This window comes from Acanthochromis polyacanthus, chromosome 13 (assembly GCF_021347895.1).
Source record: "Acanthochromis polyacanthus isolate Apoly-LR-REF ecotype Palm Island chromosome 13, KAUST_Apoly_ChrSc, whole genome shotgun sequence".
NCBI lineage: Eukaryota > Metazoa > Chordata > Actinopteri > Pomacentridae > Acanthochromis > Acanthochromis polyacanthus.
In genome coordinates, this window is record NC_067125.1 from 14,718,744 (window position 1) to 14,741,296 (window position 22,553).

Below are 22,553 nucleotides of genomic sequence, written 5' to 3' on the forward strand. Positions count from 1 at the left end.
GGGTATTAGTGATCATGTTAGAAGGCTTTCTGGTCTTCGTCAGCAATCTGTGTGTGATCATTTTCAAATTTTTATTTACTACAGGAAGCGACAACAACAACCTCTGGACAGCAACCTGCCCCACATGAAAAAAATCATATTTAGCAGAGGATTTGGATTGTGCCGGTGGCAGCTCTGCTAGTTTTGTTTTTGGTGGATTATCGGTTCTCAATCACAGTGCTTGTCTCCACCCTATTTTGAGGAATCATTAAAGTTACACCCTTGTCTTATCTCGGCCGGGACAACTGTGATTGGTTAAAAGTAATACAAACAAACCAGAGCTTTAGTTTCCCCTTATAGCAGAATGATAATGAGGTGCAGTCAGACCATTCTCTACTACTGAATGGGCTGGCTTAGGCAAACTAACAGTCAGGTAGCTTGTTGTAGGTAGGGGTTTTCCTCAATATCTCTATAGACCTACAGTTTCTTAACCCTTTGATGCACAACGTGGGTCAAAAGTGACCCAAATCCAATGGAAAATGGGTATCTGTTGACCCACACCGTGCATCAAAGTGTAAATGGAGGAAATGAGATAAAGAAGCACCACTTTCATGTGCAACAATGTACAGTTAACGTAATCCGGCTATAAGTTTCAGGAACTCCTATTATGCTCTGCCTACTGCAACTCCTGGCAGTTTTCTGGAGCCAGTCAGATAGGACCGAGGAGACTCTGTGGAGGGACCGTTAGTGGTCCACCAACCACAGTTTGGGGACCACCTGGCTTGTGCTGCCGTGAAACAGCAAAAGCACACAGACACACTGAAGAGAGAGGAAGAAAAACTTCCATTTAAGTTTTGACATGTTAAACTTCATCAATTGTGGTTAGAAACTGAATGAAAGCTGCGATCGATCACCGTGAATACCGAGGGTGTGTGTGTGTGTCTCTCTGTGTGTGTGTGTGTGTGTGTCTGTGTGACTGGTCTTTGATGTGAGTCTGGCTGATCACAGATCAGATACACGCTTTCAGATCCATAAAGCCAGCCCCCCTCTCTCTCCGCCTTTGATCTATGTGTGTGTGTGTGTGTGTGTGTGTGTGTGTGTGTGTGGTAGTGTGTGTTCCTGTGTGTGTGCTCCAGCGTTAAGCTGTGCTGTGCTGTTGTGTTCTGGTGTTGTGTTGAGTCGTGCAGGACTGGAGGAGCAGCGCTGACATGGTGTGCGGACCGGTGCGGGAAACACGCCACCACCACACCTCTCACCGGTCTGCCTTCGACTTCTAACAGCCACACTTTGATCAACAGGCTCCGTCTAGCAGGTAAGAACAGATTTGAGTCACTTTTTAACATTGAAACGCTTAAAACAAACGATCCACACTTCGGGTTGTTTCAGATCTCAGCAGGAACAAACGTCCAGTCTTGAAAGCGATCATTGAGGCATGATGTATTTATTGCATATACATGACACAAGCAGGCGAGTTAGTAAACTGACACCTTTACTGTCTTTATTTCATGTGTGTGTTACGTAGAAATGTTGCGCACATGGTGTAAATATTGTGTATTTGACGCGTTTTACGCACAGATCTGATGTTAAATTGCCCAAGATTATAGTCAAAGGTGTTTTTAAACATGTTTGCATCACTTTTGAACGTCTTTCATTTTTTGTATATCTTCTTATCGAAAACTCTTAGCACCTATGTTATGCACTATATAGTAAAAGTTATAACTAAGAATTTTAAGGGGTAATTTGAATTTGAGTGGAACACCAAAACCAGTGAACTCCATGTTCTGAAGGATCTTCTGAGGGAAATATATCTTAGATTTTACACATTTATCTAAAATTTACCTTGACATAACAGATATTTCTACAAAATCTTGTAGTATAAATTAAAGCACTGATAAAGCATGGAATCAGTGGAGTTTAAGTGGTTCAACGAACCCAAACTTTCACATATTTGATGGTGACAATCAAAGTCACATTTTATTGTCAAGCCCCAGAAATGTTGACCCAAGCAAATATGTTTTTTTTCTTTTTCATAAACTGCACATAAAAGTGTATATTATAGAGAACAAACAATAAAATAGCATACTTTAGAGTTTGATTCTCCTCTTCTTTCAGCTGCGAACAAGTGGCTCATCAAAATGGTCTGGATGCTTCAACACACCTTCTCTCTGCTGCTAACTGTGCATGTCATATATTCAGCTCTGGTAAGTGCTTTCTGCATTGTATGTGTTGTTTACTTTGCTCACAACCTTTTGTTAAAATCTGTCATTGCTGTGTGCACGTCCTGCAATCCTGTAAACATTTACAAGGAAATGTGCACAAAGAAGTAGTGATCTGCTGCTTTGAAACTTCTGCAAAGGCTACAAATTTGAAATGTTTACACAAACTGCACATGTCCACTTAAAGTGCACTTCACGCCGGCGTTGCAGAGGCGGCCGCTCACACTGTGGGATCTGTGAAACCCTAGCTGTAGACACTGTCAGTGCTACGTATTGTTTTACCTTTATCCACTGCGCCGTCCTGATTGTGTTGCTATCTAGACTCTAGTCTCTGGTTTTGGTGGTCCCTGTATTGTTGCCTTCGACTCAGATTCTGCTGCAGCTGCTATACGGTTTTCCCACAGGGCTCATTAAAGTTTGATCTTATCTCATCCCAGCAGTATCAGATTTATTTTCAAGAAGGAATGGAGGGGGGTAGACCCGATTGAATTAATATGAGACGTTGTGATGCATAACTCTGGAATGCTTCGTCTTGTTTTGGATAAAAAAGTGGTGATGAAATGTAGGAATCTCTAACTTTCACCAAATCACTGTCCCCCTTCTCAGATTCATGTGAGAGCCGAGGAGGAGACCAGAGAATGCAGGGAGCAGGAGTACAAGGACCGCTTTGGGAACTGTAAACCCTGCAAACAGTGTGATGCAGGACAGGAGCTTTCAAAGGTTGGATTTTTATGTGTTTTGTTTAATTTTTTTTTTATCACTTCACCTGTGCAAACTGAAATTTTGGTTTTAAGCAGATTTCACTAAAGCACTGTGACCATTTTCCATAGAGCCTCTGAGAGGAAAAAGCACTGTCACCTGTTTATTTAGGAAACAGAGAGCGTAGATCCACAACAGATCAGTTGAATCAACTTTCCCAAGCTGGAAAAAAAAACACTGCGAGTTTATGAAAAGAATGAACATCAGTGTTTAGAAGAGTGTATCTTATCCAGGGAACCAACATTATTTATTACTTCCTCTCTTTCATGCTGGGAACAGCCAAGCCGTTATTAGCTTTTGTAAAACACCGACCCTTCTTTAATCAGTCACACCCATACTTCTGACCTTCTGCAGCTGAATGGCTTCCATTGTTTTTCCCCATTGCACCCCGTCCAACTTATTGTCTTCACTGTTTGAAGCAAGCCATGCCTAAGCTTGCTGCTCTCTCGACTGGGAATACAGTTTTTTCCACCACCTTAGCCACAGGTTTTTGTGTGCTTTGTACAAACAGGTCTCTGTAGTGTCAGTTAAGGTTGGTAAGCAAAGGCTTTCCTCTCTGGCAGCCGATACGGACCTACCTACTTTTGCGAGTGTAGGCGGTGATGTAAAGGTGGGTAAAGCACAGCGTGTGATCGTTCTGTGGCAAACAACAATGTTACTATCAGAAACTGATTTAGTCGTAACTAGTGGTACTCTTCTTTTTATTAAATGCAGCTTAGACTGTTGCTGTTAGTGAATAAATGCTGAGATAATTTTATTCCTTAATTAAAAACCTATGATGCACCAAACCATCTCTTAGAAAGCAAAAATTGAACCCACTATAGGATTTATTGCAGGGTAAAATAGTTTAAAAAGGAAGTTTTTGCCCTCATAATCTAATTTCAGCTCTTTTATTACATACTAAGGAAAATGTTTATGACTTCAAAATAAATGGCAGTCTTAAGTAAAGTGTATTCTGCTAATAAAACGTCTGGTAAATGGACTTTACACTCCACTACATCTTTGAGTACTGATGAAAAAAGTCTGTATCACCCCTTGACATCTGCTGCACACATGCATTTAAACCCAGTGGCCTTTAATCTCGGTGCACACAGACATGCACTCTGTGGTTGGTAATACGCTTCAGTAGTCCTCGTGTTCCTCTGCCAGCTCAACAGGCATGAATGCTGCTCGCCACCCTGGGGTCCTGGTTAATAATTGGCTGCCTCATTCTTTCTCTGAAGGTAGCGGGATGCCGGCTCAAAGTGGAGACCTGGGCCTGCACTCAGAGAACATTTCCCAGAGAAACAACTTGTGATCTGAGCTCTGGGTAACCAAGACAATCTGTGCATATTCTGAAAAGGCAGGACTGACTATTGGGAGGGAAGCAGACTTTCGGATTCCCTCTGTGCAGCTGCCATAGATATCCCAGAGGAATGTGGCCCAGTTTGATCTGGAAGTTTGCCTCTGGAAGCTGCTTTGAGGCAGGCAGACAAACATCAATTAGCCCCTCCGCGCTAACTGTAGCTAAAAGAACCACCCGCACACAGCGAACGTCCATTAAAAGCAGTTATTCTTTTTTGTCCTTGACATATTTCACTCTAGGTTTCATTCAGAGGAAGTCAGTCTGTTGTGTCAAGCATGAAGGAGAAGGGACGACTCGCTTTTTCAGTGCACGCTGGAAAACTGCCAGTGACAAAAAAAAGAGGCAGGAACACAACTTTGATGTGTCAACATCTTGTAGTATGTGGCAAGAGTGTAACATTTCTTCCAGCCACATTTCCAGGACAAAGGACGTCTGGCTGAAGAGAAAGAGAGGCACATAAGCAGCAGACGGGTCAAAATCACAGTGATTACATGTTTACTGCAGGATTCTTGTTGTCTAAAGAAGCCTGACAGAAGTAAAAGAGTGCTAGAGTGACAAAAACAAAGGATGAAAGAGCGAGTTCTATCCTGAACAAAGGCTTTAACTGACTTGTTTTCAGTATTGTTTCCCCACCAGGTCAGATGACTGAGCTGCCCTGCCCTTGTGATTCCCTTCTAATCTCAGAAATATCTGTGCATCTGAACATGCTTCAGGTCTCAGCCAGCGCTGCCCCCTCTCTGCTCCACACACTGCTGTTATGCTTGGCAGTCCCACTGCCAGATCAGGAGATATGACAGGGGAACGGATTGTTGAGAATCTGAATTTCCTTTATGTTTTTTTAGATGAAACCTGAGGGATCACCAGATTTGAATTTAATTTTGACATTCTTTTCTTTCAGTTTTTGCTCTTCACTGGACACTAGTCTCCCCAAATGATTTGTTACACAGAATATCATCCAGATCAAACAGAGGTTTGAATCTGTTTGTGTGTGTTTTTGTCAGGATGACATCGTGCACTGAGCCTGAAAATGTTTTTCAGGAAGGTTCAACATAATCAATATGTATGTCTTTGTCGATACTGGTGGCTGCCTCATGGTAATTATGTGTTACACATTGGCTTTACACACAGTGCGTTTCCCTTTTCATGTGAATAATAACTCCAACTTCACAGATTCCCACAGAGTATAGTCTTTCTTGTAGCTGCTAAACAAGTCTCTGTCAGTGAAGGGTGTCAGCTCTGTTGAGCTTTGTTAGCCAGGATAAAAGAAGAAAGAGATCGCTCCTTGATGGTCTGTGCTGCCTGGACCAGAGGGGCAGGAGTTGGCTCCATTTTCCTTTTGTTTCAGTGCTCTGACCTGCTTGTGTTTACATAGAATCAGCCCTTCCTGCCATGCGGTGCCCCATGGACAGAGCTTGTGCCAGTGCTGGGTTGATTGGGGATGAATCATTCCGGGGCCCCTTTTTCCTTCATGTGGAAGTGGGTCACAGAGCCACTGTGAGGTACCCTGCAGTGACAGGAGTGCTTACTTAAAGACCAGTTTCAAGTCTTCCTGCCTCACTCTCTCTCTTGAGAAAGGCAAGCTCACAGGCAGCCAAGTCTTCCTTTATGCCGTCTTTTCCCTCTTTATCACTCATCAGTCGCCCCCATCCACTCCCTCCCTGGGCTCCTGCTCTGCCCTGCTGGAGGCCTTATATGGAGAGCTCATAGCAACAGCTGCAGTAGTCCAGGACTAGCTGGTCCTCCTCGGCCAGGCCTGGCTCAAGGGTTCAGTGTCAGGCTCACATGTGTTTGGCTGGAGGGACCGAATTCCTCATCTTCTATCCCGACTTTGCGGTGCCATCACAAGATCACATCTTTGCCTCCAGGCTCCGTTTTTATTTTCTTGCCAGCCTGCTTCCCCAAACCCAACCCCCATATCAGAATCTTCTGCCCACATTCCAGCAGGACTGCATGCCCAGGCAGTGAAATGGGACACGAGTGAAGAGAGAAGAGTAGAGAGAAGCCCCGTTTGAAGCTGACCTTCACTTTAATGATATATGAGCACTCCACCCCCCTCCCCGTCTATCCTCGTGGATATGGATTGCAGTGTGGCAAAGCTGGATAACAGGAGGGCAGCTGCTACAGAGCTGATAATGAATGATCAATGCATGATGTCATCCCCGCGGGATGTATTCACCCTGTGTGGTGTACAGTAATATTAGCTGTCATGTAAATGTCAGTTTGTCATTGAAGTCACCAGTCTTTCAACATAACTTTTAGTCATGGGAACCAGTCAGGAATAAGATGAAACTAGACGAACAGTGGCAGGTGGATATAACAAGTGATTCAAATCTATACATTTGGGGTTAATTCAGTGTTGAGGTTGGGTTTCTTCAACCAAAACTTCACATTTTTACGTTTATACTTTGACAAACTTCCAAGATTGCCATTAAAGAGCAGGAAAGTGGTGTTAAATCTGAAATATGCATAAACAAGATACATATTTGATTTAACTGAAGCAATGGAACTTATTCATGTGGTTCAAATTCTTATCTTTTATAAATTAGATTTTGCTTGGCTCAGGTGGACAAATTGAAAAGGTGGTTTAGCATTAGATCATTCACACAGTTGTAGGAAGCTGTGCTTTTTAAGTGCACTTTCAGTTGTTGAACACAAAAAGAGTATTCATCTTGTTTTCTCCGTATACCTCTCCATAATCCTTCCTCAAGCGTTTCCTTTGCTTGCTGGCCTCTCAATCAACGGGACACTCACTGAGTCTGCTTGAAGAGGGAGTCACACAAAAACGCAGCAATAAACTTGCAATAATACAACAGTGGGTGTCCCCTAGAGCCTTTATTATTCAAATGCATGGCCTTTCTGGGTCTTGCAGCGGAAGGCCACTCATTCATACTGACAGAGTCAGGGAGATTATTGCCAGTGTAAGATGGACTCTCAAAAGAGGCTGGCCATTGTTCTCCTCTGATCCCGTGAGCCAAGATCATTCTTTAATTCCAGACCCCCGGTAGTCCACATTCAAGCCCTCTTTTCTCCAGCTGCACATCACCCCAAACCACCAACCCCACCTCTTACTCGGTGTATTTCTCCCGTTAATCCCTCCAGGAATGTGGCTTTGGTTATGGAGAGGATGCCCGGTGCGTGCCCTGTCGGAGCAGTCGCTTCAAAGAGGACCGGAGCCTGCAGAAGTGCAAACCCTGCCTGGACTGTGGCCTCATCAACCGTTTCCAGAAGGGCAACTGCTCCACCACCAGCAACGCCGTGTGTGGCGACTGTCTGCCAGGGTCAGAGGACAGACACAGCTCCATCACACACTTTTATGAAACGTTTTGTTTTTGGTTTTTTTGCAATAATAGTGCTGAAAAATAATGAAGTTACTTTATGTTCATGAGAACTTTGTTGGCTAACAAACCTGCAATTTTTTTTTCTCCAACAGATTTTACAGGAAGACAAAACTAAGTGGTTTCCAAGACATGGAGTGTATACCTTGTGGGGACCCTCCACCGTCCTATGAGCCCAACTGTAAGCACCTTTCCTTTCTTTGACCTCCTCAAACAGCTGGCCATACACCAGTTTTGTTAAATGCTCTCATGAATACAGGCTATTCATCCCTAATTCACAATAGCCGATGTTTTAACATGAAACAACAGGGATACAATAGTCTAAAAGCAAACATCGCCATCCCCAAAACACCATTGAACTCCTAGCCAAGCGCTACTAGAACCAAAACACAGGCTGCAGTGCCACAACAAAGCCTGCACACACACAACAAGCCAGCACAAGGCCGTTGGAGTAACCAGAACCACAGCCTTTAAAGGGTGGAGCGAGCCATATTTCATTCACTAAGTCTCACTGAGCCAGCCAGCTATGCTATATGTGCAAATAAATGCTTGGATTTACAAGCTGAGCAGTTGAAAAGCTGAAATGGATACCACTAACATAATAGTGGATTTGCCAACACTGGATTATATTAGCTCAGAACATGTCATTCAGTTTCAGCACTCAATTTGGATTAAATGAGCAAACTTCCTCGAACAAAACCTCCATTGATATTTCTAGACAAAACATATCTCAATAGCATTTTTAAAAAAAAAGCTTTTGTTTCAACACCAACACATCAGAGAGTTCAAGAGGCGTAATTTATGGCTTTTATGCAAAAAGGAGGCAGGAAGTGTGTTACAGTTTGTTCACAAAGCTCACATTCCAGCAGGCTACAGATCCAATTAACTGCTTTCTTCTGGCCTTTATAAGTAGTTAAGTGCAACCTTACGATTTCAGGTTTCCACATAAAACCAACAGGCGAACGAACTTATACGTTTGGTAATAGAGTGTGACTTCCTGATGGCAGAGGATACTGCAGCTGTTTCAGAGGAGGCTTTTGGCAACACTAGCATCAGTGCTGTCCCGGCCAGGGTTAGCACCTCAGTGATGAATAAAAGGAGACAGCTCTGGGATATCAGACGACTCTTAAAAACAAACAACAAGTGTGGCTTCACCAGGCTGTTCACGCTTTGTCTTGTTTTTAATTTTGTGCTTTTATAAAAAATGCCCTTTTGCAGCAGCCCCACTGTATGTGTAACGAACGCTGGCCTTGAGACGACTGCTCTCTGCTCATTTGTCCATCTGTGCAGCTTCCCGTTTTGATACTGGAGGAGGCCTGTGAAACAAAATGGCCATTGTGTTGGAGAACATAGCTGGTAGTTTGCTCCTACGGGGACTCTCAGTGGAGCATTTCCAAACGTTTGAAAGTCTTGCCCCCTCCCTCCAGTGTTATCTTGAGGAGGGTGGTGAAAACTTAAAGGGCAGATCATTCTAATAGGCCACACTGGCCCGGAGGGGCAACGGTGCAGCTGTGCAGGGGAGGCAGTCGCCGTCTGGGGTGGACTGTAAATCTTAAACCACCTCCCCCTCCCTCCCACCTCTCCTTTCTTCTCCTCCTTTTCCCCCAGTGGCTTTTTGGAGCAGAGTAAAAATGAGGTTGTGTTTTATGGATTCCCGCAGCCTCTTTAATGTGTTTCATCTGCTGAAGGTTTTCACTGTCACGGTAGATCTTAGAGGGCTTGACGAGCCCGTACTAACACACATATACAGGCGTGCAGACAAAAGTCAAAAGATTCCTACCTGCTTTTTCTGATCTTGTACACACGTGGACAAAATTGTTGGTACCCCTCAGTTAAAGAAGGAAAAACCCACAATTCTCACTGAAATCACTTGAAACTCACAAAAGGAACAATAAATAAAAATTTATTGAAAATTAAATAATCAAAATCAGCCATCACTTTTGAATTGTTGATTAACATAATTATTTAAAAAAACAAACTAATGAAATAGGGCTGGACAAAAATGATGGTACCCATAACTTAATATTTTGTTGCACAACCTTTTGAGGCAATCACTGCAATTAAACGATTTCTGTATTTGTCAATGAGCGTTCTGCAGCTGTCAACAGGTATTTTGGCCCACTCCTCATGAGCAAACAGCTCCAGTTGTCTCAGGTTTGATGGGTGTCTTCTCCAAATGGCATGTTTCAGCTCCTTCCACATATGTTCAATGGGATTCAGATCTGGGCTCATAGAAGGCCACTTTAGAATAGTCCAACGCTTTTCTCTCAGCCATTCTTGGGTGTTTTTGGCTGTGTGTTTTGGATCGTTGTCCTGTTGGAAGACCCATGACCTGCGACTGAGACCAAGCTTTCTGACACTAGGCAGCACATTTCTCTCCAGAATGCCTTGATAGTCTTCAGATTTCATCGTACCTTGCACACTTTCAAGACACCCTGTGGCAGATGCAGCAAAGCAGCCCCAAAACATTACTGAGCCTCCTCCATGTTTCACCGTAGGGATAGTGTTCTTTTCTTCGTATGCTTGGTTTTTGAGTCTATGAACATAGAGTTGATGTGCCTTACCAAAAAGCTCCAGTTTGGTCTCATCTGTCCAAAGGACATTCTCCCAGAAGCTTTGTGGCTTGTCAACATGCATTTTTGCAAATTCCAGTCTCGCTTTTTATGAGTTTTTTTCAGCATTGGTGTCCCCCTTGGTCGTCTCCCATGAAGTCCACTTTGGCTCAAACGACGACGAATGGTGCGATCTGACACTGATGTACCTTGGCCTTGGTGTTCACCTTTAATTTCTTTGGAGGTTGCTCTGGACTCTTTGGATACAATTCGAACGATCCGTCTCTTCAATTTGTCATCAATTTTCCTCTTGCGGCCACGTCCAGGGAGGTTGGCTACTGTCCCGTGGGTCTTGAACTTCTGAATAATATGAGCCACTGTTGTCACAGGAACTTCAAGCTGTTTAGAGATGGTCTTATAGCCTTTACCTTTAAGATGTTTGTCTATAATTTTTTTTCGGATGTCCTGGGACAATTCTCTCCTTCGCTTTCTGTTGTCCATGTTCAGTGTGGTACACACCTTTTCACCAAACAACAAGGTGACTACTTGTCTCCCTTTAAATAGGCAGACTGACTGATTATGAGTTTGGAAACACCTGTGATGTCAATTAAATGACACACCTGAGTTAATCATGTCACTCTGGTCAAATAGTTTTCAATCTTTTATAGAGGTACCATCATTTTTGTCCAGGCCTGTTTCATTAGTTTGTTTTTTTAAATAATTATGTTAATCAACAATTCAAAAGTAATGGCTGATTTTGATTATTTAATTTTCAATAAATTTTTATTTATTGTTACTTTTGTGAGTTTCAAGTGATTTCAGTGAGAATTGTGGGTTTTTCCTTCTTTAACTGAGGGGTACCAACAATTTTGTCCACGTGTGTATTGTCATTACTGCAGCATCCATCTGGATTTACACAGAAGTCAGACAGGAATTTAATTTTAGTTTTGTTCAGTCAAGGGTTTGAAAAGCAGCCAGAAAACGCCACTTATATTATTAGTCGTATGTGAAAAAATGGGGTCGGTTCTGGAGAGCGGCAGCTACTGTTAACACTTCCTTCTGCTGCCACTTATCGCTTTTACTTGCTATTGTAAAGGTTTCAGAAACAGCTTGTGACAGGGAATAACCAAAGGAAGCATGATTCAACAAACCTCCTTCCCTTTCTGATAACCTCAGCACTCCGTCTTGTAAAAAGTAATGCGTTTTGTTGCTGCTGCAGCCGGCTGACAGACATCATGCTGTCAGTTCTCACTGCAAATGGCACAAAACATAACTGGCTGGTGAGGAAACATTCCTGCCTCCCAGCAATCCATAAGAAAGCCTCCAGTATTCAAAAGCTCCTTCATCAGAGTCACTCAGACGTCAGGAACAGTGATGTCTGCTGATTGCAGAACAGCGTGTCCTCGCTGCTGCCTTAATCAAGCTATCATGCAATTATCAAACCACAACCTCACTGCAATTACGATGTTTGGTGCTGCCACATTACAAGAAGTGATGATTGTAAAATGTTGTACCACAAACACACATCTTGGGTGTTCAGTGTTGGATATTACGAATCTTTCCTGCAGACATATCCAGTTTCATTTCTACAGGATGCAGAATGCTGATTTAATATGTTCCCTACAGCTGCTTTAATACCTGAATGTCACAGGTTTTAAAAGTTCAAAAAGAGTTCCAGAGAAAGCGTTGGAAGTGTGTGGAATATATGTGCGTCTGCACCAGAAGAATTCCATGTGAACACTCTGAAATTGGTGGAAGGAACTGAATTCTTTATCAAAACTATAAGGGAATAACAGATGATAAGATGTGCGTCTCTTTGAACTGAACTCATACATTTCATATTCTGTCTGAAATGGCGACAAATCAAAAAACGACATTAAAGCTGTTCTATTTCTAAATCTTTGAAAGCCAGAGCAAAGCAAGCAATTACTAATTCCTTTAGTTAGTTATTCACTGAATTCCATTTTTGAACATGTTCAGAAACTCCTGCACAGTTTATTGTAACTTTTTCATCACATGGATTTCAACACAGTGCTTTAGTGAAATAACCTGATTTCTAATACAAATATTTATATTTTTATATCACATAAAAGTTTAGATTTAGAGCTGTATGTGTTCTTTAGATAAAAACAGAAAACCCTGTGCTCACAACTCCTAACTATAAGCAGCAAAGAGGTGTTTTTCTTTTCAGTTAGTCAGAGTAAAACAGTCCTCAGGTCTCCTAAAGAGGCTCTTAAAAGAGTTTGAACAGACAAAAGGCAAAGATCCCTCAAAGGTGCAAAGAAGTGCTTCTTTTATTTGGACTATGTGGCATTCCATAAAGTCAACAGGCAGGGAGTCTATGAAAGGCTGTGGTTTATTGGTCTGGTTTGTGTGGAGATAATATCAGCAGGTGAGCTCTCTTCAATGGGCCGCTGTTTATCTGTGTTTGCTGCAGCTGCTGGCTCTCTGATAACAGGCTGCCTTTGTGCTGCCGGGCAGATGATGCTCACCTCAGAGGAGCCGGATTTGACCTTGACAGTGAAGACCAAGTTAAAACAAAAGGACAAATACAACACGGTGATCCCAGATATTAGCCATAATGAGCCTCAAATTGTTTTTTTTACTAGTAAAAAACAGAGTTTTGGACTGTTGTTCTGCCGTGGTTTAAACTTCTGAGCCCTGAGCCTTTCTGTGTGTTTTTTTGTATTTTCCCTCACTGTGGGCTCATTTTCACTGCAGTATAAAGTCCTGCATCTCTATGGAAACTACACAATCATGGCTAGAATCAGAGAGTTCAAAGAAATCTTTTTTGTAGCATGAGACATAAGACGTAAGTGAAAACGCCAGAAATCATAAAAAAGAAAAAACTAAAGTTGAATTTATTTGATTATTTATATTACAAAAAATGAGTTCAAAAAGTTACCAAAAAAATAGTGCCTCTACATATTCCAGATGTTTTATTCACATTTTGAATTAGATTCTGTCTTTTATCTGCTCTGTGTAAACTCAGCCTGCAGTTCAGTCAAATAGTCCCTGAGTTTTGGTCACATTCGTGTTGGTTCCAGCCGGATCACGAATGGTTTCACACTTTGACAGAATCTGATTCGCACAAACAGCTTATTTTAAAATGAGCCATGTAGAATAAAGTGATTTTTGATGAAATATCTATCTGAAGTTTAAACTTGATTAATTTTCTGTTGGAACAGCACATGATGAGGACAGTCAGAAAGTAGAAATCCCAATGATTCTCTCTGTTTTACGGTTTGTATATCTGATAAATGCTGTCGTATGAATTCTTTAAAGATAACATGCCTTTCAAACGTGCCTCTGGGGTTCATATGATTTTGTTGGCGGTTGGTTTGCTTTGGCTTGTTGGTTTGTTGGTCATGACCAACAGGACTGACAAAATATAAAAACTTATCAGCTTCACTGCACACAGAGCCATTAAATATAAATAAGATTATATAAACTGTAGATTATTTAGAGCAGACTGATGTATACTGAGCCATGCTGTCTGTTCCTGCACCAGTTTTTAAGCTCTGGCACCTGAATGTGCCAATAATTTTTCATACCACCTAATAAGTCATGCTTCTGACAAAGCTCACTGCTCACATGGAGCTCATCCTTTATCGTGCCCTCTGGGTCGAACAGTGTTTGGAGCTCTGCTTTGACTTTGTCTTTTCTTTTCTCTGTCTCTCTTTCTGAGAAAGAATGTTAAAATACCCTTATCCCCTATCTGTCTGAATAAACCAACTGCCCAAAGCTAAGGCAGTGTTTACATTGCGTAACAAAGAGCTATTGGATGTGAAAAGGCTGAAACCAGTTGCCTTTATGATTAATATGCTGAAAAGCAAACAGCCAAGCTAACTGGAAAAGATTTTACCAAATAAAAAGTCATTCGTTGTATTTGCTATGATTGTTGGCCATATAGACTTACTTTCATTGTTTACTTTTTTATCAGCCCACACCCTCACTATCACGTATACACTGATAAGGAAATTCAGACTGGATTTGTCAGGTTCAGCGGGAAATGTCACTTGATTTAAGAATTCAGGCTACTGTTTTCCCACCAGCTCCTTCTAAAAGCTGCAAACTGATGCAACATTTCTGATATAACACATATCACCCTGAACAGTCACTATTTCCTTGTATTTCTGTTATTAACCCTTGCTGCTTTAGGATTTTTGTAACAAATTTGTCCATGTAAATCCTGAAAGCCTCAACAATTTGATAATGTGACGAGTCCATCTTATTCCTACAATCCTAAACCTTAGAATGTACAGCAGAGACTTTTACTTTGAAATTATGTAACTGCAAGACACAACAGTGATTTTCCTCTAGTAGTGATTTTGAGGTGGATTACTGAGATTTCCTTACAAATGTGTTGGAGGCTGGAGGCTTCATTTTTTTGACTATATAACTGTGATCTAAATTTAGACACATAACAGCTAAATTTCTATCGAAAATGATTTGTAATTTGAACAAACTGGTCTTTTGTGGCCATATGCTGTTCTCAGCCTGTTGAACACAGTGTTTAATTGCACTAATCATTTTTTTCCTGTTAACGATGATGGAAGTAATTATGTGCAACATGAAAGGAGCTGTGCAGAGTGACTAAACCACCGATAATTGTTTGCCAATTCTGCAGAACCAAGCTCTACAGCGTTTTAGTGTCTTTTAGCTCATTGTTTTGATTTTACTTTTATTTTTGGTTGACCCTCACTGCTCTATTTGACTATGACTTATTGCAACAAGCAGCTGTTTTCTACAAAATGCTCTAAAAACAAACTTATTGCTACTTCTGTGTGCAACTTTTTTCACCCTTTCGTGTTCAGAAACAACAGACACAAAACAAACACTTGATTTAGCTTTTGTTTCTCTATATTAGAATACGTAAGAATATGAATCATAAGAAAAAGAAAGCAGATTAAAAATAGCAGCTGCTGCCTGCTTTTAGTATAGCGCTTGTCCTTTAGTTTACATTGTTTGAGATCAAGAAAATTAGATTTTTTTTCCTCATGTTTTAGTTAAAGTGAGTTAGGATTAACATATTGTGTTACCACACTTAATGCAAAGACAGCATTCATGCTGGCATCTTCATTAAAGTGATCCAGAATAGTCTCATTTTACGGATGATCCATGATGATGAAGATGCAAAAAGACAGAAATACTCGACAAAATAAAAAAACATCCTATTTTTGGATCTCCAAAAATTTCCCAAATCATGTTTTGTTAAGAGGATCTGAGGTCCCACAGGCTCCCCTGTAGCTCGGAACCAAATGTCAGAAACACAAAGTTGGCAAGTAGTTGGTGAACATAGGGGAGCATTTCGCAGTTGAGGAGCCAGAGATTTTACTTGGCAAACGCTAAAAACAAAGCCCAGAGGAGAGTGAACATTAAAACATGACTCCAAATGAATTCTTCTAACGTTGCTCCATGTCTGCTGGATGTTTAAAGAGGCAGCTGTTTGCACAAACTGGCCACAGAAATCATGGAATGCAGCTTTGAAAAGCATCAAAACGATAATAATTAATTGTTCTGCATCCATCTCTGTATTAAATATGTTGTTCAGTCTGATACTGATAAAAGTTTTTCATTTTGCTGCTTTTAGCTTACACATGGATTACGTATTGTGCCTTTATCTCAGAGGAGCGTTTGAAAGAATAATTATATGCGGCAGAAGCCAATTTTTTCGAACAGCGTTGCCAGTTCATCTGTCTTTGATACTTAGTGATAAGCCACATTAAACTCTGACGTTCTGTATTTGTGGGAACTTGTAAAATGAGCTGCATTCCTGAGGCCAAAAGGCTTAATGTGAGTGTGTGTAGATGGTCCTGAAGGCGGGGGCGAGCACTGACATCACGTTTCCCCTCAGGCGGGATGGGAACGGTAACGGCAGCTCAATCCTGATGCTCAGTGACAGATGGAGGTGTAAAAACACACTCGGCGTCAGTGCTGCTGCGTGTTTTCTCCACTCACTCGTATCTGACCAGCCTGACCAGCACGTCTTGATTTCAGCGCTGTAGCATGTGAGGTAGCCTGGGGGTGGCAGGAGGTTGGAGGTTGGAGAGGAGGGGGGGGCACGTCTGTAAATCATCTTCTGCACAGAATGAGACAGAAGCAAATAAAGAGGGAATCCACCACGGGCGTTTTCTCTTTGAACTCCTCGGCTGTATTTCATTAGACTGCAGCAAAGAGATGACTGACTTGAGGCGAAAGGGAATAATTTGTCTCATGTTACCAAACTCTGATTGGCTGAGAAACGTTAAATAATATGAAGGAAAATGCATCATCTTGTATTCTTTGTTTTGCTCCCCTTGTTGTTACTATCAAATTAAGCTATTCTGGTCTAATATTAGTGGCTTGATGGTGGTTAGCACTGTGGCCTCACAGCTAGATCCCAGTTTGCGTCACAGCCGGGGCCTGGGATCTTTCTGTGTGGAGTTTGCAAATTCTGCCTCCCACAGTCCAGAAACATGCTGAGGTTAAGTGGTAACTCTAAACTGTCCTTAGGCGTGAATGTGAGTGTGATTGTTTGTCTCTATATGTATCCCTGTGTTAGACTGGTGACCTGTTCAGGGTGTCTCCTGCCTTCACTCTAAGTCATCTGGGATAGGCTTCAGCCCCTAATGAGGATTAAGCGGTGTATAGATAATGGATGGATGGTCTAATATTAACGGCAGTCATCACCTTTGAAAAAGCTGTCATGAGTCGATATTTCAGGCCCTGCACTTCACACTTCATCTCCTTCTCCTTTGCAGGCAGTGGACGTGTGAACCTGGTGCCGCTGCCCTCCGTAGTGACCAGTCCGAGGGACATGGCCCTAGCGGCGGTCATCTGCAGCGCTCTCGCCACCGTCCTGCTGGCTCTGCTCGTCTTGTGTGTCATCTACTGCAAGAGACAGCTGCTGGAGAAGAAGCCCAGTGGTCAGTCATAAAGCTCTTCACATTTTCTAGTGTGCAAAAAGTAGAGTTTTAGTTCAAGAGCATCACGCCAAGAGCTGGAGGCATTAAGACAGGTTTACATTGTGGTGCTAGAAAGACCTTTAGTGCATCGCTGTGGCAGGTTCTATGCAGCGAGTGCTGAACTTTGAACCTCTCTCATCAGGTGTCGGCATTTCAATCAATAATCAATGAGTTTCTGGCACAATATGTACTTTAGTCAAGATTTCCAAAATAAAGGAAAGTTTATATATGTTCCAAAACTTACTTCAAACAACAGAGATAAGACGGTGATAAGTTATCTCAGATGTGTGCTTTGAGAGGTGCTGAGCAGGCTGTTCCGTCAAAGACACAGTTTGAAGAGCTTTTTTTTCTCCTTTGCAGAGGTTTCAATGCCTTTAAATGTCTTGTTAACCACCAATTTACAGGCACCAAAAACATTGTTTCCTCGTCTGAAAATTATCCAAAAATTCAGCAAAATTTTTTACCAAATTTCTGAAACTTTGCAAAACCTTTAGGAAGAAAATTCCAATAATTCTTTAAAAGTTTCCCTTAAAAGTTTGATTTAAAAAAAAAAAATCCCCCAAATTTGGTAAGAAAATTCTAGTAAATATTTTCAAAAAAATCCTAAAAATATCTCAAGTGATTACATATATCAGTAAAACCTCTAATATTTTCTTTAAGAATAGTCACAGAAAAATCAACCAAAATCTAGCGAATTTAGCTGGATTTTGGTAGATTTTTTTTGTGAATGTTCTGAAGAAACATTTTTAACATTTCTTTTTTCCACCAAAAAATATTCAAAGATTTCCCAAAAATGTTGAAAATGTGGACATCACAAGTTTTCACTGTGAAAAAATATATCTTTTCCCACATTTTCAAAATGGGTCAATTTTGACCTACAATTCTACAATTTCATGTAGCAGACGCTTTTGTCCAAAGCGACGCACAACACAAGCAAGAATTCAGACATAAGGAAAAACCTGTAGTAAGTGCAAAAGTGCTTCAAGTGCGATTGGTCAAAGGTGTTACCATCAAGTCGCAGAATAATTGCCAACCCCCCCCCCCCCTTTTTTTTTTTTTTTTTCAACTTTGTCAGCGCTAAATATGCTGACAACACGAGGGTTAATGCAGCAAAATGTGAATATGTGAAAAGATTCTTCATGATGCAGCTGAAGAAGAGCGTGCATTGCTGCTTTGTTACGTGCACAAACAAGGTGCAGTATTAAACTTCATTAAACCCTGATGGTGCATATTTGCGGCAGGCTGTATAATGAGCAGCGTTCTTGAGGCCCAAAGTGTCTGAGTATGTGAAACGTCCCGGGGCAAAGAAGTCATGACATCATGTTTCCCTGGTAAACTGAAACAAAGAGTGTGGTAGAAGTTACCAAGGCGTTACCGGTTACGTGCTGTTTTGTTTTTACTGGTGTAAAAGCGAACGCTTGTGTTAAATATTCTATGAGGAGTTTCGCTCAGTGGGAACATTAACCCCACCCTTCACCGCCGCGAAACATGAACAGTTGTTTTTTAAAATTATACAAAGGAATTTTAATCGGCCTCACGGACCCGAGGGTTGTAAGTCATTTCCAGTGAATAAGAGCGTCTAAGCGGAGTCAGATAAACACTGGAGTTGGAAGGATTTTAACCTTAATTACGGGTTTACACAACAGTGGGTTAGTTAAAAGATTTCTAAATGCTTGATGGATTCATTCGCTTTTATAAGCAATTAATAAAAACAAATTTTGGGTTGCCATGTAGTTATCCCTTATTAGGCAGTAATGCTATAATCATGGTTGCAAAGTTGCTGATTATTGCATTTCGTTCTACAAGATAAATGCTGGTGAATTTGTTCTTTGTAACCGCTTCAATCTATAAAATTTTGCTTTTGTTAACCACTAATAAATACCTTTGTGAATGTTCCTTGGTTACAATATGCCTGACCACAGATCCTTTAACCCTCCTGATGTCCTCATTTACAGGCATCAAAGAATATTGTTTCCTTGTCTGAAAAAAATCCAAAAATTCAGCAAAAAATTCCTCAAGTTTCTGAAAATTTGCAAAACCTTCAGGAAGAAAATTCCAATAATTCTTAGAAGTTTCTCTTATAAGTTTTATGAAAAAAAATGGCAAGAAAATTCTTGTAAATATTTTCAAAAAATTAGTAAAAATCTTCCAAAAAATTCCTAAAAATATCTAAAATGATTACATATACATCAGTAAAGCTTTTAATATTTTCTTTAAGAACATTCACATAAAAATCAACCAAAATCCAGCGAAATTCGCTGGATTTTGGTTGATTTTTATGTGAATGTTCTTAAGAAACATTTTCAGCATTTCTTTTTTTTCCACCAAAAATGTTCAGAGATTTCCCAAAAATGTGGACATCAGAAGTTTCACTGTGAAAAAAATGATTTTTCCACATTTTCAAGCTTTAAAACAAGTCAATTTTGACCTGTAGGACAACAAAGGGTGAATGTAGTGGTTGACTGTCTCCATCATGTCTCCTCAGCAGCCTCTCTCAGGTCTCAGGACTGTCCCTACAGTGGAGCCGAGCTCTCCTGTCTGGACGCCCGCTGGCTCCACGACTTTCCCCAGAGACCCTGCTGTCAGTGTCACCTGGGCCCCGGACACACCTGCGGTAAGTTGTATTACACGCTAAAGACATTTTATACCACGATGACTACGAGGAAAGTATCGCGTTTATAATTTCTGCAGCCCCAGATCTTTTTTTTTTTGTCTAAGAGGTAATGGCACTTGAGTGAATTCCCATTTGTGTAAACTTGTAAACGTGTGATGTTTAGGTCCAGTCCACCTGATCCCGTCTCTGTGCTGCGATGAGAGCTGCAGTCTGGGCCGCAGCCAGGACATCAGCCCATTCCAGTCCCAGATGAGTCTGAGTGAGGGGTGAGGAAACTTTATGCTCACAAGGACCAACAGGCGCCAAATGTGACAGGAATTTTAAACCAAACTCCGACAACATAATCGGTGACTGCGGCCGAGAAGCTGCTGCTGCTGCCACACCCCGTATTACATGTGCTACATGGATGCTGAGCATAACACGCTGTTTGGCGAACACCTTTATCCAAACGGCCTGGCACCATGACTGCAAACATTTCTCGGCCCAGAGGGAAATGACTATAAAAACCTGCAATGTTTGCACCATGCTCTGCTGACTGAGCTGAAGCTTTCCAGCTGGCTGATGGCTAAACTCAACATTAAGCTTCCAACAAACAAAATAAAACTGCAGTCACACAGTTACATGCCTCTGCAATGTAAATAAGTTTGCATACGGCTCAGCATATAGAAGCCGAGTACAAACTGCATGTAATGTTACACTGTGTACAATTAAACACCTGTAGGAAGGAACATACTGGTGCTTCCACATGTAGGAAAGTAGAAAGATGAAAGAACTTGACAGAGTCATTCCCCAGCCACTTGTGTTTGGTGAGCCAACAGTCAGAGGAGGAACAGCTGCCACGTAAACACTAAACTGCTGCTCCACCGCCTCGAGGCAGCGCTCTAATTTCTGTTGTTTCTTCAGGGTGCTGTAGACATAATTTAATGTGGTTAATTCACTCCTTTGAAGTGCCGACAACAGACAGAGGCCACAGGGTGCGGCCGCGAACAGAGACTGGTGGTGGTAATAACCACAGATTCCTTTCCTCTGCTCCCCCAGAAACACAAACCTGAACGAGGACGGAGCACCGATGCAGCTGGAAGGACGTCCAGAGTCCGTCTGCGAGGGGGCAGGTGGGGTGAGAGGAGGCTCAGAGCCCGCTGAGTCTTTCGGGCGATCTCAGCTCAGTGCTGAACCTGCAGAAAGACTGGAAGTGGAGGGAGAAGAGGAAGATGAGGAGGATGAAGGGTGCAGGTCAAAGGAGAGTTCACCTGAGAGGAGCCAAGGGAACTGCAGTGAAGCTGTGACAGAAGCACTTCTTCCTAAACTGCACAAACCGACTCAGGAAGGTGAAGTGACATGTCTACATCAGGAATGACAGAAAGTTTATAGGTAAAGGTTAAGGATGGTATTTCTGAAAAAAGTTTGACTGATATGCTTCTTTTTGCTTCTCACTTGTCTGGATATAAATCATATTCGTCATAAAGGTTTTATCGGTGCATTAAGGCACTCAAACGGCATTTCAGATTAGTTACCTCAAAGCAAACTGCTTAATGACTCTTAATACCTTGACTGTTTACGTGAAGTGGAAAGAGTCCCTCCAGAAAACACAGAGAATGTGTGAATATACTCTAAAGCCTTTTCGAGAGCTAAAGTTGTTCATCAACTGCTCTGTAACTCCTGAGTTGCCTTTTTATAGACCGGGACACTCCTCTGTGTGTGTCCATGAGGAGCAGCTGGTAAAAGAAACAAGAGACACCACAAGTTATTTGATGTAGACAAGACTATCCTGTTTTAAGTCGGCTCTTGGCCGGCTCTGGGTAGATACGTTACTAATCACTGCATGTCTGTGTTCCTCTTCCTGCTCTCTTCCCAGGATGACATGGATTTCTTTGGCTTGTGTTCCACCCTTGAACCACCGTGGACTCAACAACAGATCCCGTTTCAGATTACTCACCAGTCCCCCCCCCCCCCCCCCCCCCCACACACACACACACACACACACACACACACACACAGACCAGCAGCAGCCACTCACAAGTGTGGTCGCGCTGCCTCTTTGAAATGCCTCCCGCTGACCTCACAGCCCTTCGTCTGATGGTCCAAACAGAATTTGTACATGCATGCAAACAGAAGCACTACTGAGGAACAGGAAAGGCCCACATACATACACACACATACAGAATGTGAACCCATTGGCCCAGAAGGTAAAATCATATGAAGTTCAAACGTCGAGGAGTGCTGACTTATTACCGTGGAACAAAGTGAATCAAAGTGAGCCTCTGCTCTGCCTCGAGAATGTCTCGCATCTTCACATGTAGGAGAACATAAACTGTACCACTCATCTAGCAGCTGGTGTTATGAAGCTTTTGTGTGTTAAAGGTGACAGTTGTAAAGTTTGAAGTGTGAAGAAGAAAAAAGTGTCAAAAGTGTTATGTTGCACATTGAAGACAATCTTGATAATACGGAACAAGAAAAGACGAGGAATGTCGAAGTGATAAATGTGTTGTAGATACTGTAAAATAGTAAATAGGTCAATATTTTTGTAACATAGACGTGAGTGACGCCATGTCTGCTTTTCTCCCCCCAGTTATAGTGTTGAAGGTTGTGAATGGTCACTTCCATGTATCATTGTTGTAAATAAACCACTCGAACAAATTTACACTCAGTTCTCTTTCAATTCTTTTACGAATTCATCAGTAGAAGTGATTTAGTGGTGCACTTTCACCAAGCTGGAGGAGTCACAAGGCAGATTTGAAAAATTCAGATAGAAGTTCGGATGGGATTTGTCTCTTCTCCGGTTTTAGCTTAACACTCCCTGCAGTGC

The 22,553-nt window shown here is 41.8% G+C and overlaps 1 protein-coding gene across 3 annotated transcripts; it reads left to right on the top strand.

Annotated features, from left to right (window-relative positions):
- Positions 1–982: 982 nt before the first annotated feature.
- Positions 983–22,388, top strand: tnfrsf19 (tumor necrosis factor receptor superfamily, member 19). 3 transcript variants are annotated; one of them, XM_022197232.2, is made up of 10 exons: positions 983–1,291; positions 2,092–2,180; positions 2,802–2,915; positions 7,399–7,577; positions 7,730–7,815; positions 16,930–17,094; positions 19,622–19,747; positions 19,911–20,013; positions 20,786–21,118; positions 21,603–22,388. In XM_022197232.2, exons 2-9 carry the CDS (start codon positions 2,115–2,117, stop codon positions 21,102–21,104), a joined length of 1,158 nt encoding a protein of 385 aa, XP_022052924.2. In that variant the 5' UTR covers positions 983–1,291; positions 2,092–2,114; the 3' UTR covers positions 21,105–21,118; positions 21,603–22,388. The 3 variants fall into 3 exon arrangements, with proteins under 3 accessions (XP_022052924.2, XP_022052923.2, XP_022052925.2); XM_022197231.2 differs by having other exon boundaries at positions 989–1,291; positions 19,619–19,747; XM_022197233.2 differs by having other exon boundaries at positions 991–1,291; positions 19,619–19,747; positions 20,786–21,075.
- Positions 22,389–22,553: the final 165 nt, after the last annotated feature.

Excerpts from the sequence above, each read along its gene's own strand:
- tnfrsf19 (XM_022197231.2), top strand. The coding sequence starts at position 2,115 with ATGGTCTGGATGCTTCAACACACCTTCTCTCTGCTGCTAACTGTGCAT. Across the intron at positions 2,916-7,398 it reads CAGGACAGGAGCTTTCAAAG|GAATGTGGCTTTGGTTATGG; the intron begins GTTGGATTTTTA and ends TAATCCCTCCAG. Across the intron at positions 20,014-20,785 it reads CAGATGAGTCTGAGTGAGGG|AAACACAAACCTGAACGAGG; the intron begins GTGAGGAAACTT and ends CTGCTCCCCCAG.